The 15927-nt window shown below is 53.4% G+C and overlaps 3 protein-coding genes across 3 annotated transcripts; 1 reads left to right on the forward strand and 2 right to left on the reverse strand.

Moving 5' to 3' along the window:
* Positions 1–2360: 2360 nt before the first annotated feature.
* TRIREDRAFT_56214 (uncharacterized protein) lies at positions 2361–4318 on the reverse strand (the record flags this gene model as incomplete). Its single annotated transcript, XM_006962782.1, has 3 exons — positions 2361–3063; positions 3181–3685; positions 3763–4318. The coding sequence occupies 3 exons, from the start codon at positions 4316–4318 to the stop codon at positions 2361–2363; spliced, it is 1764 nt and encodes a 587-aa protein (XP_006962844.1).
* A 1965-nt stretch (positions 4319–6283) lies between these two features.
* TRIREDRAFT_2540 (uncharacterized protein) lies at positions 6284–8229 on the forward strand (the record flags this gene model as incomplete). Its single annotated transcript, XM_006962420.1, has 4 exons — positions 6284–6472; positions 6607–7424; positions 7481–8047; positions 8211–8229. The coding sequence occupies 4 exons, from the start codon at positions 6284–6286 to the stop codon at positions 8227–8229; spliced, it is 1593 nt and encodes a 530-aa protein (XP_006962482.1).
* Positions 8230–12083: 3854 nt separating this feature from the next.
* Positions 12084–14859, reverse strand: TRIREDRAFT_120339 (uncharacterized protein; the record flags this gene model as incomplete). Its single annotated transcript, XM_006962783.1, has 4 exons — positions 14491–14859; positions 14110–14396; positions 12168–14034; positions 12084–12113 (listed from the first exon to the last, which is right to left on the reverse strand). Exons 1-4 carry the CDS (start codon positions 14695–14697, stop codon positions 12084–12086), a joined length of 2391 nt encoding a protein of 796 aa, XP_006962845.1. The 5' UTR covers positions 14698–14859.
* Positions 14860–15927: the final 1068 nt, after the last annotated feature.

A 15927-nucleotide genomic window follows, 5' to 3' on the forward strand; every position in this document is an offset into this window, starting at 1 on the left:
ACTCCTGCCGTATCTCAGCTCAACGGAAAGCACAAGCGCCGAGATGACGAGTCGGAAGATGAACGCCGGCTCAAGAAATCAAGATCTACATCATCGTTCACGAACGGCACAGGCGCTGCAGTTGGTAATCGCACAGAAGCACAATCTACCACCGAGCTGGAAGCCCGGGATGGCGAGGAGCAGGCTGTGCAAGACGACGACGTTACTCTTCCCCCTCTGGATCGTCCATCTCGGTCGCGGTCAAAAGAGCGGCATCAGAGGCCAAAATCTAGGAATTCGTCGGTCTCTAGTCGATCATCCGACTTGAATTCCCTGGAAGCCGAGCTTTTGGGGCGACCGGCCAGGCAAAGATCTCCTGCCGACAGCGGTGTCCATCAACGGCAAGATCGTTTCGCATTGCCTAAGACGCAACGCCGCCGCCAACAGAATGTTGATTCGGCTTACAGGTAAGGACAGGGAGCTCCCTCTCTCGATCCGGGATTGTGAGGTTTCTAACATGTGTGTAGTCGCCGCTGGTGATGTTTGGGATCCTTCTCACACCCTTTTCCCCGTCTCTCACGCCACCGCTAAAGCTTCTATCCCCCTTTAAGAATCGGCTCTTTTCAACGCCGGTGCCGTTTAGAGCCCTGGCGTGAGGGCACGTTGACTTCAGCCTTTCTCTTCGCGAGAGCTTCTCTGGTTCAAGGTGCTCTCCCTTTCCTTTGTTATTCCTCATCTGCATGGACATTGTGGATTTCCCCGCCAGAACACCTGCCATTGGCATATTGCCGGTAGTTGTTCTTGTTAGTCTCACGGCTGGCCTCACGGCCAGCAAGGGCTCTTCTGCATTAGCGGCGTTTCGTTAGATTTCACGAGGTATGCGTGAAAAGCCTTGAAATGATTTTCTTGATATTGCTACCTGGAGGTACTGCACAGCTTGGATGCTTAGCCATGGCCTTGATATTTTCTTGAATCCAATGAGGGGCATAGCACCCACTTGAACACCATTGACGGTCTTCCGACTTCATTCCCCGTCTTTCAAATCTTTTCTGCACACTTTGAGTTCATCCGTGAGGTGCTAGTTCTACTTTTCCGTTGCAATTCTCTGTTTGGCTATGCAGGCTGGTCTGAACACTGATAAGGCCCTTTCTCTGTCTTCCGCGCATTCGGTCGTAACTATGCAGGCTCCAACTCAGAGTAGAAACAAATACAATGCCAAAGATGAACACTTTCCAGACTATTCGATATGCTGATCACATGCGCATATCTTGCTCTATCGAAGCCTCAGACTTGATTGGCTGAAGAAGATGCTTGAGCAACGATATCGGACCCCTGGAGAACATGATCCGGAGAGGGGAAGCTGAACCAGAGTTGCAGTGAGGATTTGGTGAGTATCGTTGCAGGATTCCCTATGCTGGAGTCGTCACACCGGTGCAGCAGTGTCTTTGCTCCCAGTTTGATCACGCCTTGGAGCATGTGATCATCAAAGGCTGATGTCGACATCGACATCGCCAGCTATTACTGGGTGTTTAACTGACGGGGCAATTCAGGGCTCATGCAGGACATGTCGGAGGAAAGACGCAAACGGAAAGGCCAGAGAGCATTTAATTATAGAACCAATAACAACAATGGAAAACCCATCCGCTAATGCCAGCTTCCTGCAGGGCGCCTGCGTGCTGTCAAGCCGCCGTTGATCAAATGATTCAGGCTGGGCGTGCAGGTTTTTTGCTTTGGCAAGGATTGGAGAATTGGAAGCCCAAGAGTTCAAGGGTGCAGTTTTAGCGTGGGCGGGAGGGGGGGGACTAGAGGGTGCAGTAGCTCCCGCTTGTGCAGCAGCAAGTGGCAAGCATCTTGCTGGGCTGGTGTGTTCTTATATGTTAGGTTTTTGGGTTGGGAGGGTCAAAGTAGGGACAGGTAATACAGGGTGTGTTCTATTGCTATTGACCATGGACCCTGCATGTGTGTGCGAACTGTGAAGGCGTCGCTTTACCAGTACCTAATGAGTCACAGTATCTAATGATACGGCATTGAAGATTGGTTGTATTAGAGGCTTGTCATGCCGAGATGGATGCTATTACGTGTATACTGCTCTACCTCGACAGTGTGGATGCTTCTCTAGATGAAAAGCTGAAATTGTAGCAAGGCATTGTAAACGTTCCCAAAGCTCTCCTCAAAGCAAAGACTCCGCTAGATACTAGACAACGAGTAAAGGAAGAAATGAAGCTGAACAAAAGGAGAAACCCCAAAAAGCAAGAATTAGTAATAGTACATGTACGAGTTGTCAACGGCAAGTGCCAAGACATGGAAGGGGGAAGGAGCAGCCTTAGCTAATCGACATCAAGCTGGCAACTTGAAGAGATGGAAGCTCAAGCAGCAGAAAGCTACACTATCAAGGCATCAAAGCCCATGCTCTTCAGCCCCTGCAGCCAGTTGATGCCAGCCTCGTCGTCAGCGCCTTGACAAGCATCCTGCATCTCCCAAGCAGCCTTGAGCAGCTCAATGGCGGTAAACAGATACCCCCAGGGGCACGTCTCCCAGATGCCCAGCAGCCGCTTCATGGTCCACGTCCGCTTCTCTGCATCGCGAGTCTCGGCCCCGGCGATAAAGGTAGGCCAGGACGTGGCCTTGTAGTACGGGTCCTCGATGCTGATCTGGCCCAGATTCTCCAGGATGTCGCCCACCAGGAACTCTGTGTCGACGGGACGGACTGCTCGTGCGAGGGGCAAGGCCTGCAGAATGTACAAACACGCAGCAGATCGGTGAGCCGATGCGATATGGATGCGACTCTCAATGTCCTGCACTCGCGGGTTCTGCCGAAGCTTGTCTGCCCAAGCCGGGATGTCAAATGCAAGCGCCTGGTCAATCAGGGCAAGGGCCTCGTCCGCGGCAGTCAACGACCAGTCAGTGCAGGGCGTCTCGTACGAGAGCTTGGATGCTTCCAGGATGATGTGGAGGATCTCTGGCGGACAAGAGAGATAGCTATTGACTTCGACGCGCTTCATGACAGGCAGCAGTTCGAATGCATAGCGAGCAATGTTGGCGGCAAGGCTGCCCGACGCAAGCGTGGATCCTAGAATATGGTATCTGCAGGTTGGCGGAGCAAGGAGGTCAGTTTGTGTCACACAGCACAGGGTTTGAGCCGCAGTCTTGCTTCGCCGAGAGCATTTGCTTTGCAGTGAGACATGAGGCGACAGCACTCACATGAAACAATCAGCCACCACGCAGTCTCGAAGCATCCGGCTTGCCTCGCTTCCATTGCTTCCCGGCCTTAGCAAGGCCAGGATGCTGCTGGCGCCTTCCAGATGAGCCCTCCATCCTTTTGTGTCGTTCTTCTCTAAGTCTATCAGATCAAACTTGATGAAGAAGTGCATGGCGGCAAGGACGACTTCGCTTCCTCCGGGATCCAACGTATCGAGCACCTCTTGCAGGTGGCCCATGGCCTTTTGCTTCGCCGTCAACGCATCGATAAGAGCTTGCCGGGAAACGAGATCCTTTGACCGCAGCTGGGCAAGGTAGCCTCCCGGGTCTGTGAGCCCCGTCGGAATCGCGGTGATGGGACGGAAGATGTTGGACCAGTGGATCGCAGAAGTGGCAATCAGGATCTGGAGCAACAGAGGATGCTTGTTAGTCAAGGGGATGAGGTCTCTGAAAGGGTTTGCTCCCGGCCCATCGCGAGCCACCAAGTCTTTGCAGACACGATCGGCAACTGATGATGTGTTAGCAAGCCCAACTCGCCTTTCTCGTACTCTTAGCCTTGGCTTCCCAGGATGGACGGTCTCTTACAGTGCGCTAGATAGTATCTTGAGTTGCGATCAAGGTCTTGGAAGAGAGGATCTGTCAGGCTGCCCAGCGCCGCTGGTCTCAAGACTTCCTGGACTGGGCTTGAGGCTGGATCTTGCAATGGTTCCGAGGCACCCGACGCCAACCCGTTGCCTCCATGGTCATTCAATGGCGGCGAGAGGCGACGAACTGGCGCCTTCTGAGCTCCGCCAGCGACAGATTTGCCTTCCCCGGCAGCTGCATCATGCGTCAGGCTACTCGGGCCCGTATCGGGACGACGGCTAGGAGCGATCTCCAGGAAGGGCGGAAAGTAGCTGGTTGTGGTGGAAGAGAAGGCGGAGCCAGCACTGGAACTCAGGGGGCCACCAAGCGGTGTCCGGCGACTTGATGACGGCTTCAAAATCCCACGAGAGTCAATCGTCTGCTGCCAGACGAAGACCTTGCCGTACCCAAGGCACTCCTGCCCTGAGACCGCACATTTGTGGCACGTCGGCCACGAGCGATCGCAGCGCAGTCGTCGACGGCGGCAGTTGTGACACGGCTTGCCGTTGCTTGGCATATAAGCCGAGCTTTTGTGCGATGCGGTTGACCGAAGCTGTCGGTTGATTTCAGGCTATTCTTCTGATCCAGAACTGTCGGCCTGCTGCGTCCCTCACTCGCGTCCCTGTCGGTCTAGCAACGGTCTACTAGTGACGCGCAACAAGGCCGGCAAACGAGAGCAGCAGCAGCAGCAGAGAGTCGATCACGGCTAGGCGGGCCTCTGTCACGCCTCAAGCAGTATGAGCACGGCGAGAATCTGGGACCTTTCTCCTGAGCTTAGTGGTCTCCCCGTTACGGCGGTAAGAGCTCAGCGCACGTGAAGGAGTAGCGCCAAACCCGCCGGAGACGACGCCTAGAAAGCTCCATGATGGCGAGTGCCCATCACGAAAACCAGACCAGACGTGATGTGGCACGCCAGCGAAGCCAGCCAGTCGTGATGCAGCGGGCAAAGCGTGCCGGCCCACCGTCGATTATCCATGACAACTAGCAGCAGCATAATCTCAATATCGAAACCCCCCTCCCCCCTTTACAACTGCCTACCAACCACTCCGGGGACACGCCACCGCCCCAATCGCACAAAAGTCTAGACGGTCATACAAGAGACAAGCTTTCTCATTACGTCGCAAGCGCGCCTAAATGGGAAAGCTCTTGACATTCTTTGCGTCCGATGCACGGCGACCGCTAGGCGGGACCTGCAGACCCGGCAAGCGTTGGAGGACGCCCCCCCCCCCTGGTCCTAGGTCCCGAAGCTTGTTCATCTGGTCTGCCGGATCTTGTCCATCCAGAGGTCACACAAGCGCCCAATGCGGAAATCGGTTTGCCCATGGTGCAGTGATAGTACCTGATTCTCGGAAGCGGGCTGGGACTGAGGCATTGCATGAGGGAGCAAATGCAACGGTGCTTGGCGTTCTTTTCCCCAACCCCTAGGTTCCCTCCCGGTTCTTCCATCCCTTCTACAATACAGCCGCTCGGGTGGGATCGAGCGGATTGCCGGTTCCTGAGTGGCTCAAGCCAAACGTCTTACATCATTACCAGGACATTCCCGGCAAACTCTCTCGCCTTCCACTAGGACTTAAGGTTGGAAACGATCTTCGATCAGACGGCGGAAGCGAGGGAAGAATAACGGCGTTTCCGCCCTCTTCCCTTTTCTCCTACGGAGATTGAGAATAAGCAACAGAGAGCTCAGAACCGGTGTCCCTCAAGTACCGGACGGATGCATCCCTACTTGGCGCCAACCACCACCACCCCTGCGGAATAGTCACGATGCCTTCAGGAATTAGCTCTCGAGCCCCAGTTGGGCGCTGCCACTACCGGGATTACACCAGCCCAATTATTATATCTCCACCACTGCGCAAGCTCTCTAGATTCTGGAACGAGGTCCATGACACATGGAATCCTTGTCCCGACTTCTAAGGCCTGCTCTATCGAGAAAAAAAAAAAACGTGGGCAGCAGTTTCTGATGTGGCTCCTTTCAAGCTCTCAGTCGGGTTGCCTTCCGGCGAGGACCGTGTGGAGCCCCTCCCCTGTCAGATATCTCGAGTGCAGTTGCAACGAACCTCCCTAGATGGGAAATCTCTAGACAGCTTCTGCGTTTCTTGCCGCTGTGGCTGGAGAACGTGATGGAGGTGCATAGGGTTTCAGGGCTCGTTAATCGACGGGGAGGAGTACGAGAACCGGCAACGGAATGCTCACTGTGAGACTGTTCACACCATGAAACCTCCCGGCAGATGACGAGGGCGCATAGCTATGGCGTATGATCTAGCAGCACGAATCAGGGTGTGAAAATTCTCCTCTGAGGCGGTCCGTGTCCATCGTGATGGCGAGAACATTATAAAAGATAGAATGATGGCACTGGCCCAGAGCTTGGGATGCTGCTGTCATCGTTAGTCAACCGGGGCTTCCCTGAAGAGCTCTTGATCGTCTGTTGGTCTCCATTTGTTGTGAGAGTTGTTCTCTTGCGTTGCAGCTGCCTTTCATAACCGCAATGTTGGCAAAGGACGACAAGCCTGGCCAGGCTGCCACAGTCGTCGTCACGGACAGGGACGATGAGCTTTCTCAGACTGTCGAGGAGATCGATGTTGAGAAGCTTGGAAGACAGCGTCCTGCAGCCTTCTCTTCCACCTTTAAAGAGGTTGCCTTTGTCATCTGCATCCTGGGCTCCCTTTCTATGGCGGTGGGTCTCCTCTTCATATGCTGACACGCGAGACACTCCATTCCTCCCATCTTGGGGGAGCACTTGCACATGCTCGCGTTGGCGATCGGTATACCATGGGCATATAAGAGCGTGACTGACTTTGTGCCATTTAGGACTTCATCATTAGCGGCTTCCAGGTCGTTTTGCCCAACTTGATCGAGCCACTGGACATCCCCCCTGAAGCTCAAACATGGCCCTCGAGCGTCCTGACGCTGGCTGCAGGCGCATTCCTGTTTCCCCTCGGGCGACTGGCGGACATGTACGGAGGATACCTCCTCTTCAACGGAGGCGTGGTGTGGTGTTCGGTGTGGTCCATCATTGGTGGCTTCACGCGCAACTTCATCATGCTCGTCATTTGCCGTGCCATGCTGGGCCTGGGTGCTGCGGCGTTTCTTCCTGCCGGTATTTCTTTGCTTGGCCGGATCTACCGACCAGGTCCACGAAAGAACATTGTCTTCAGTCTCTACGGCGCGCTTGCACCGCTGGGCTTCTTTGCCGGCATCATCGTCGGCGGCATGGCTCAGGACTTGCTGTCCTGGCGGTGGTTCTTCTGGCTTGGTGGCATCATATCTGCCGTCTTTGCTCTGGGAACCATCTTGACTGCTCCCCGTGATTATGAAGAGGCACGCAAGATGAACGTCAAGATGGACTGGTGGGGAGTGTTTACGACCGTGCCTGGCTTGATGCTGCTTATTTATGCATTGACCGACAGTGCCAACGCTCCGGATGGATGGGCCTCACCTCAGATTCTGGTGACGCTTATTCTCGGCCTCATCTTTCTTGGTGCAGCTGTCTATGTCGAAGGCTGGGTCGCCGAGGCACCACTTATTCCGGCAGACATCTTTCGCGTCAAGTGCATGAAGAGGATGCTCCTGTGTCTCTTTATTACATGGGGAGTCTTTAACATCTATCTTTTCTATGCCAACTTTTAGTGAGTCAAGCCAGGTTCCTTTGATGACGATATCTGACTGACCGACTGAATTGTAGCATCGAGACCATCTTGGACAAGTCACCCTTGCTGACTGCGACGTACTTCGGCCCATGGGCTGCAGGCGGCCTCGTACTGGCCACGACGAGCGGCCTCATCCTGCACCTTCTGTCCGGCAAGGTTCTCATTGTTGCCGCCGGAGTCTCAAAGATTATCGCTGTGCTCATGTTTGCCATTATGCCCGACAATCCGAACTACTGGGCTTGGATCTTTCCCGCAATGCTCTGCGAAGCCGCCTGCGTCGATGTCTTGTGGACTGTGAGCAACGTCTTCCTGACGACCAGCCTGCCAAAGAACCGTCAGGGGCTTGCCGGTGCTCTCATCAGCGTGATGCTCTTCCTCGGCGGTGCCTTTTTTCTGGCGATTGCCGACGTGGCCAAGCAGCAGTTTGTGTTGAGCGGGATGGACCTCAAGCATCAGTACAAGAATGTGTTTTGGATTGGTGTCGGGCTCGCGGGCGTGGCGCTCATCATTTGCATCTTTATGGACCTGGATAAGGCCGGTGGCGCTCTTACAGTCGATGAGAAGGCGCTGCGGAAGATGAGCAATGCGTCTTCCGAGACGGAGTCTGACGGGGAGTCTGCGCTGGGAAGGGTTCGGGTAGAGCCGATGCTGGGCGTGGTCATCGATTCATCTCAGCAGACCCTGGCTCACGGGGACGAACAGACTCATGATCACGCACAGAATTGTGATTATACGCAGCCTCGGGAGCCTGAACAGGACAACAAGGGAACTGCTTGATGAATGAAAGGCAACGATTTACTTTTGTTTTTATTCGGTTACATGGCTCTGGGAAAGGTTGGAGTAAGATGGATTATCAGCAACAGGAACTTGATTCGATGGCAGCGAGGCGTTTGGATACCAAAAATGGGAGCGACAATGAGTAGCCTAGTATTTGCGGAATGAATTTGACGAAGAAAGACTGCAATGGCAAGATCCACGTGCTGCAAAACGTACCTGAACTTGACCGTCTACCTGAGGAGAGTCTCTGTAAACGCATTACACACCTCAGTACCTAGAAGGTATTGGTTTTCATTACCGAGTCAAGTCTGCCACGGTCGTGTCAACCACGTTCAGCCGGAGCCGCACTTGATTTGAGATGATGAAGGCGTTGATGCTCGGCAAACGCCCTTTCGGCCCGAAGGATGTGCTCATACATCAGCGTAGCTCATGATTCGCTCTACAATTGCCTGTAGCCACCTGGGCGTTTTCTAAACTTTCATGGCAACTGTGCAAATGATTAAGAACGCCTTCAATCATGATCTCTTGAACATGTGCTGTTCAAAAGTAAGGGGGGAGGCAAGGTATTTATACTCGACTGGTTCCCCCCCCTAGGTCAGGCTGAGTGGGTGTGTCGGCTATCGGAGATCCTTCGAAACAAAAATCATCATGTCGGGGCCCTGAGCCCCTTTCAGAGCGCTTCGCGTCCCCATGGGGACATCACCCATCTTGTGAGAATCCAGAGAGGCCATTGATGAGACTGTACTGCACCGTAAGGCTCGTGGTCATGGGACATGTTTCCTGTCGCCAAAGGGAAGCCTTTTTATATGGTTGCAATGGAACTGAGGCCGCAAAGCTGGAAACGTTGCGTCGCAGCATGTTGAATCCTGAGGCACCGAAACAGCCCATCGGTAGGAAGGAAGGGGGTGGGTAGTTTGATGAGCTGAAGAGGGGAGGCAAGCGAGCCGCGGCGAGTCCCGGATCTTGCCTTAGGAACCTATCAGTACCTGGGTTAAGAGGTCAGATTCGTGAGTATTTATACCTGTCCTACCCGCTTCTCCAAACAAACGGAGAACTTCATCCTTTCCTTTTCTTCTCTTTGCTCCCTCTCTCTCTCCATCCCAGCGCTGCGTTACCACAACAATCGCTGTTTCCTTCAAAGGTTCTTATCGGAATATGGGGGTGTATCATATCATGAGCTTCCCCCTCCAACGAAGTCCATGTATGAAAACAAATAAAAACATATTTCCACACGGAAGAGGTTTCGCTTCTGCTATGAGAGAGAGATGAGGGCAAGCGAGGAGGAAGACTAGTTGGGGAGGCCAATGATGAAAATGTACACCAAGACTGTGAATGCTTTTTCCTGAGCTGGGTCCCTTTTGGGGAAAAAGGCGTTTTGGTTGTATGATAACTGAGGCCTTGGTTGAGTGTGCGTTTGTATTTTGGGGGAAAAGATGGTTGTGTTGGATCGGGGGGGTTGATATCGTGTCATTAATAACAGCTTCGAGGGCACGAAGGTTGAGAACCGTCCTGTATATATGGTAAAGAGTCCTCCTATTTGCACTGTAGCATATTCCTATTTGAACCGTAGTGGTCTGTGCCACCAGCTAGACTAACCCCCTAGGTAGAATATCCTACACCCGCACACCACAGTACAGTGTTGCACACTGGAAGTTATTACCATCAAGGAGATATCATAAGGTAGAGGGCATATAGGATCAACACCAGGGTATCTGCTACCTCTACTGCTGCCTCTGCTACTGCCTTTACTACTGCCTTTACTGCTGCCTCTGCTGCTGCCTCTGCTGCTGCCTCTGCTGCTGCCTCTGCTGCTGCTTCTGCTGCTGCCTTTGCTGCTGCGGCCGCCTCCTTCATCCTGGGATTATAATAAGTGCCGCCGTTAATCTCGCGCTGTAATTAGGTGGCCGGCCGCGATGAGGTCGGCTCTGAGGTCGGCTCTGAGGTCGGCTGCGATAGTTGAAGATAGAAGCCGTGGCCTTGTTGTGTAAAGACAAGCCTGCCATTACCTCATACTGTAAGCGGGTGTGTAGTGATGGACTTGATGGTGTGTGCGTAGGAATTTTACCCTGTGCACAGACCACTACGGTTCAAATAGAGATATGCTACGGTGCAAATAGGAGGACTCATGGTAAAAGGTTTGGCTTGGGGCTTATGTCGAGAGACCATGTTAAAGAGGGCAAGTGTCCGTCTTTGACATCTGGACCCTCAACTTTCTATGCGAATACACATCATCCGATATCTCATAATTTCTTCTTCTTACCGACTCTGTCGAAAGAGTCTTCAAACCACAAACGTGCCAAATTGCTAATTCATATGTGTTGTCCTAGGTATGCTCTATTCAGTGTTGCAAGTACTTAAAGTATCTTTATTGCTGGCTACCGCTTGCTGTGCTACTTGAGTTAATAGACAGATATCCTTCTACATTTCCTCTATCGCAGTCAAGTCAAAGAGATAATTCTAAAACTTTGTAGATAGACCATGCCGAATATATATGCTTTATAATGATAAATAGAAGGCAATAAACAGTAGCAACATGTAGCGATACTAGAGACATAGGGTAAGAGTAGCACAAAGTAGGCCAATCATTCATATAGGTACTAGAAACGATCCTATGCTTTGCGACTGGCTGAAAAACAATTACGGATGAAGCTGCTTCGCGTACTTGACAAGATGGCCATGCTTACTGGAGATAGACTTGTCCATACTTGCCCACAAGAGATCAGCCAGAAGAAGAGTTGCGAACAGCGAGTGTTTACAATTATGCAAGTTGGAAAGCTCTGCTGCATAGTGCTAGAGAATCATATACTCTACTAGCGACGCCGAAAGTCATCAGCTTCCAAAGCCCGCTTGGCTAAGCGGTATAGCGTGTCACTAGTAAAAATACTTGACATGACAAGGTGATCAGTTCGACTCTGATAGTGGGCATTCATTTTTTGCACTTTCTTTCCAGTGCTTCTTCTTCTTCTTCCTTTTTTTTTTTTTTTTTTATTTCTTATATCTTGCGCAAAGAGGTGTTGTTGACTGGTTGTCTCAACTTGACGAGTTGGAGCGTTCACACGCTCAGTCTTGTTCTTTTGAACAAGCTGTAGCTGTTTCCGTGAACCGTAGTGATTGCACCACCTACGGTAAGGTATTCATGGACAGTATCGCTCATTGATATTCATGCATCACCACATACCACATGGCAGCAAATCCAAGCACCATCCAGTAAAGTTATACAAGGGGAATCAAGTTTCTTCATCAACAAAACATTTCAGCAGCCCAATAGTATGCCAATATCGCGAATTGGAAATCTCCAGGCTCATGTCAAAATGCATGGCCTTTAAAAAAGAATTCAAAAAAGCTCTATCTACCAAGAATGTAAAAAATCTTGCAATCTGTGTGTCTGGCCCAATCTTTCCGTATTCCTCCAAGACATTTGCCGATATACCATTTCCCAATGCTCTCTATCCCATATATCTCGATCCCATGCTGTTGTCATATCTCGTTTTCGTTGCTCATCATCCGTTCCATGCTAATATCGTGTTCCAAATCGTTCCTCGCCATCCATCATACATGTATAGTTTTTTTCCCCCCCCAAATATTGGTCGAACAAAGGAAATAACGAGTGTCTCGTGAAGACGATGAGTCGCGGGTGGGGAGCACAAGCCCCAGTTTTGGCTCCCTCAGGCGAGATATTGTGTAGAAGAAACAAATGAAAGAGATGCGGTGCAGAGTGGTGGTAAAAAACGAACCCAAGCGCCATCGCAATGCCAAAGAAAAAAACAACAACATCCAACTTGCCAGACCCTCCCTCTGAGGCGTCTGTCAATGCGTACCTCCACCAACCAATCGTGTGCTCATACCATTTCTTCCCTCTTTTCATTTCATCATCCACCTGTGTGACGGTCCCTGGGTTACAGTTGTTAACGTCTAGTGAGCGAGCGAGGTCCTGAGCCAACTCACTGGAGACAAATGATCCCACATCCAGGAGAAAATGCCTACAACAGCTGGAGGTGACCAGATGCCGAGGCCCTCGCCCTCCTCAACCACTGCCGGTGTAACAGGAGCAACGGGAGCGGGAGGGGGAGAGGTGCGCAGCATCATGTCGTGCGACGAGGTCGAAAAGGAAAAGACCTGGACGTCTTCCACCTGCAAAAAGTCGTATCCGCTCATGACGTCGTAGATGACCTGCGGCTCTTGAGGCTCTACATCTCGCCAGGCTTTTCGACTGAAAGGAGGAGTATATACCTTGGACGGTTTGCGAGGCGGGGCGCTGTTGGCATCGACCGTGGAGTCTGTGATGACATCTGCCCTTGCGCCTGCAGGTGTGTTTGTCGTGTCCATCTTGGTCGTATTCCTGACCTTGGCCGTCTCCGCTCTGAGTTTGCCCTTGCCCTTGAGACGCCGCCTCCTCTCTCCCTTGACCTTCCTCTCGGCACCAGTAGTAACCCTGTCGGTCACCACCTCCACGGGCCTGTTGACAATGTTGCTCTCAATGTGAACGAAGCCGTCGTCTCGCTCTTCCTGGACAATGTCGCCCTCCCGGACATCCTCGACAGGATGGGGCGTTGTGACCAGGATGGCCTGAGGAACGCCTGGCGCAGGGGTCATCTCTATCAGTCGGTTGTTGGGACCGACGACCGAGTCGACCTTGCGCACCGCGGGCGGTAGGAGTCTGGCGTTTCTCTTTCCAAGCTGCTGGCCAAGATGCTTCAAGGTGCGAGTGGACACCTTGGCGCTCCCGACGATCCATTCGCGAACAGACTTGCCTTTGCGAGCGCGGACAGCGCGATTCTTCTCGTTGCGAGGCACCCCATCCTCGAGCTGCTTCCGAGCCTGTGACATAAAGTACACACGCATCATCCCGTCAGGCGTGAGAGCCTGCACGGGAGAAAGGTTTGCGGCGAGAACAATGGGCGAATCGAAAAAGGCGGATCGCAGCTGTTGGGCGCTCTGGGCATGGTTGGCCGTCAGGTATTTGAGCCAGTTGCCGGCATTTTGCACAACAAAGTAGGCCGTTTTTGTGTTTTGAGAAGACAGGACGCAGCTCATCTTTCTTCGGGTCGCAACAATGCTAGATGATACAGGAGCCACGGCAGCCGGTTGAGTCGTAGCGTTGATGACTTCTGTAATGTCCGTGGCGCCTGCGACGACGTCTGTCACGTCCGCGACGGGGGTGACGGTGACGTCTGCGACCTCTATGGGCTCCGTCGTAATGTCCTGGCACGATGCCTCCGACGCATCGGCGGGCGTCGCAACAGCCGGAACCTCAACGTCGGCATCCACCATAGGGTCACTCTTCGTGGCAGTCGGAGGGGCGAGTGCTGGCTCATCCTCTTCCGGAACAGGCGACAGCTCGGAGTGGCCCTCCTTTGCGTAGTGATGAAGCTCAGAGGCATCCTCACCATAGATGGATGACTGGGCGGTGTCGACAGAAGCCATGGAGCTGGCATCAGAGACCGACGCAACCGTGGACCCGACGGTGAGATCGGAGGCATCCGAGTCCGTTCTGCGCCGAGGAGGGAGCACGGGCGGCTGAACAGCAGCAGAGCTCAAATCCGGCTGAACAGCAACAGAGCTCAGGCCCGGCTGAAGAGGGGCAGAGCTCAAGTCCGGCAGTGAAAAGGGGCTCTGGAGCGGTGCAGTGGGCAGAACATGGGGATTCAAGGTAGGGTCTGAAAAGTCGAGGCATATGTTAACGACGTCGGCTTCCCCTATGTCCCCGAAGACACCAATGTCGCTCTCCTCAAAGGCCCTGTACATACCTTGGCCTCGCTTCGCGATGAACCGAGCTGCCTTGAACTCTGACTTTGAACTAATGCCACCGATTCTGCAGGACGCGGGTCAGCCCAATCAGCTCCGAAGATGACTTTGAATTGCTGAGGAGCGGGGGCGGAGAACTTACAATCCATTCTTAAGGTCGCCCCAGACGTCCTTTTTGACAAACTTGATGGCTGACCGGACCTTGTCCTTTAACTTCTTGGAGGACTTGACCACGTTGAAGTCGGCCACAAGCGGATCGGACTCTGCGCCCTCGGAGAAGGCATTGAACCAGTCGAGCGACTTGTGCAGTCTGGTCTTGAAGTAGACCCGGGCAAGGTCGGGGAACTCCTTGTTGCGGAACTTGAAGAGAGCCTTGACCGCATCCTTTGGGTCCTGCCCAGATTTTGCGGCACGAAGCTTGACGGCGATCTGTAAGAAGAGCATCGTTAGCCTCTGTTGGTCCTTCTCCTCTCCCGCAAGTCTCGACACTTGGTCGACGATAGGCTTGATGATGGCGACTTACAGAGTAGGGAATGGCAAGCCCGGTCAGCTCCTTGGTGGGCACGCAGCCCTTGACGAAGAGCCACTGCTTTGCCTCGGCGCTGAGGTTCTGCTCGACAAAGTCGGCGAGGCCCTTATTCTGGACCCATGACTCTGCCGTCACCACCTTGCCGGTGTTCCAGGCCTGAAAGTAAAACGTCCCATCTGAGCTCCCGCTTCGTCCCGTCATAGTAAGAGTACAATAGACTGGGTGTGAAGGACGGCGAGTCAGAGGGGGCCGTTTTGAAAACGGACGCCCCGGGAAAGAAAACGGCCAAGCTCAAGGTTTGTCCAAGAGCTATCAAGTACCGTAGAAGAAGAGGGATAGATAAGATGGAGTCAATGAGACAAAGAAGAACTGATATGTGCTCGAGTCAAGAATGGGTTGATGTGAAGATGGGTAAACATCTCGAGCCTCCAGCAACCGACGAGACGACTGGCCAGCCATTATAAACCCAAAGTGCGGCCCCCCCCCTTCTCCCTCGACGGCCGGCCGTGTGCCTCAGTCGTGGCCATGCACACGATTCGCCTGCATAGATCCCTCGCAGTGAGCGTGTCTGTTACTGCGCGGTGACCAAGCCGAGACAGCGGCAGTGACTCGACAGAAGCCCACGGTCTCCCCATGCAGGGAAGGGCATGGGTTTCCATGGGTCACCGCACAGCAACCGCACGGCATCCCATACACACAATCATAATACCAGTACATCCACAGCTCCCTGGCCACGTAGCGAAGCGTCCGGCATGCATGGCGATAGTGTTGGACGCCCACGATTGGCCGCCGCCGCTGCCGTGTGTCTCCATCCGCCCGGCTTGCCACCACTGCATTGCAGCCTTACGCGGACACATTGGCCCAAACACGGCCACGACGAGGGAGACCCTCTCAGTCCCAACCGCTTTCTGGCAACTGGCCGGGGGTTGGATGGTGCAAGTGCGTGTCGTCTCGCGGGTTCCATAGCCGCAACTGGAGCCGGGGGAGACGTGGGCGCAATCAACGCACGCTCTTTAGCAGCAAGACGACTCGCAGATGGTCTCTCTGGGTCCTCCGAAGACCTTGGCGACGGCCGTGATAGGTGATAGGCCTGAAGCGGCTTCCGTAACGCTCCGAGGCTCCCCAGGCCATGTCGCTGATCTGTCATAAATGTCATATGTACTGTAGTTGTATCGCTATATATGGCCACGGGCATGCCATCGTGGGCCGCTTATCCAGCATGCGGCCTGTCTGCTGCTGCGCAGAAGATGGAGTCGCAGCAGTTATAATAATAAGCCTGGCTAGCCCAACGCCCCTCTGTCTGCCTGTCTGCGTGCGTGCTCGTAATGATACATGTTGACCGACGCCTTGGCTCCGGAGACGCCTCGTCTCTGTTTGTGCAAGATGCGCGGCTGTCCTTGTGTGGTGATGTCGCCTGGCCCGCAGCTTCTG

Source organism: Trichoderma reesei (genome assembly GCF_000167675.1).
Source record: "Trichoderma reesei QM6a unplaced genomic scaffold TRIREscaffold_3, whole genome shotgun sequence".
NCBI classification, from domain to species: domain Eukaryota; kingdom Fungi; phylum Ascomycota; class Sordariomycetes; order Hypocreales; family Hypocreaceae; genus Trichoderma; species Trichoderma reesei.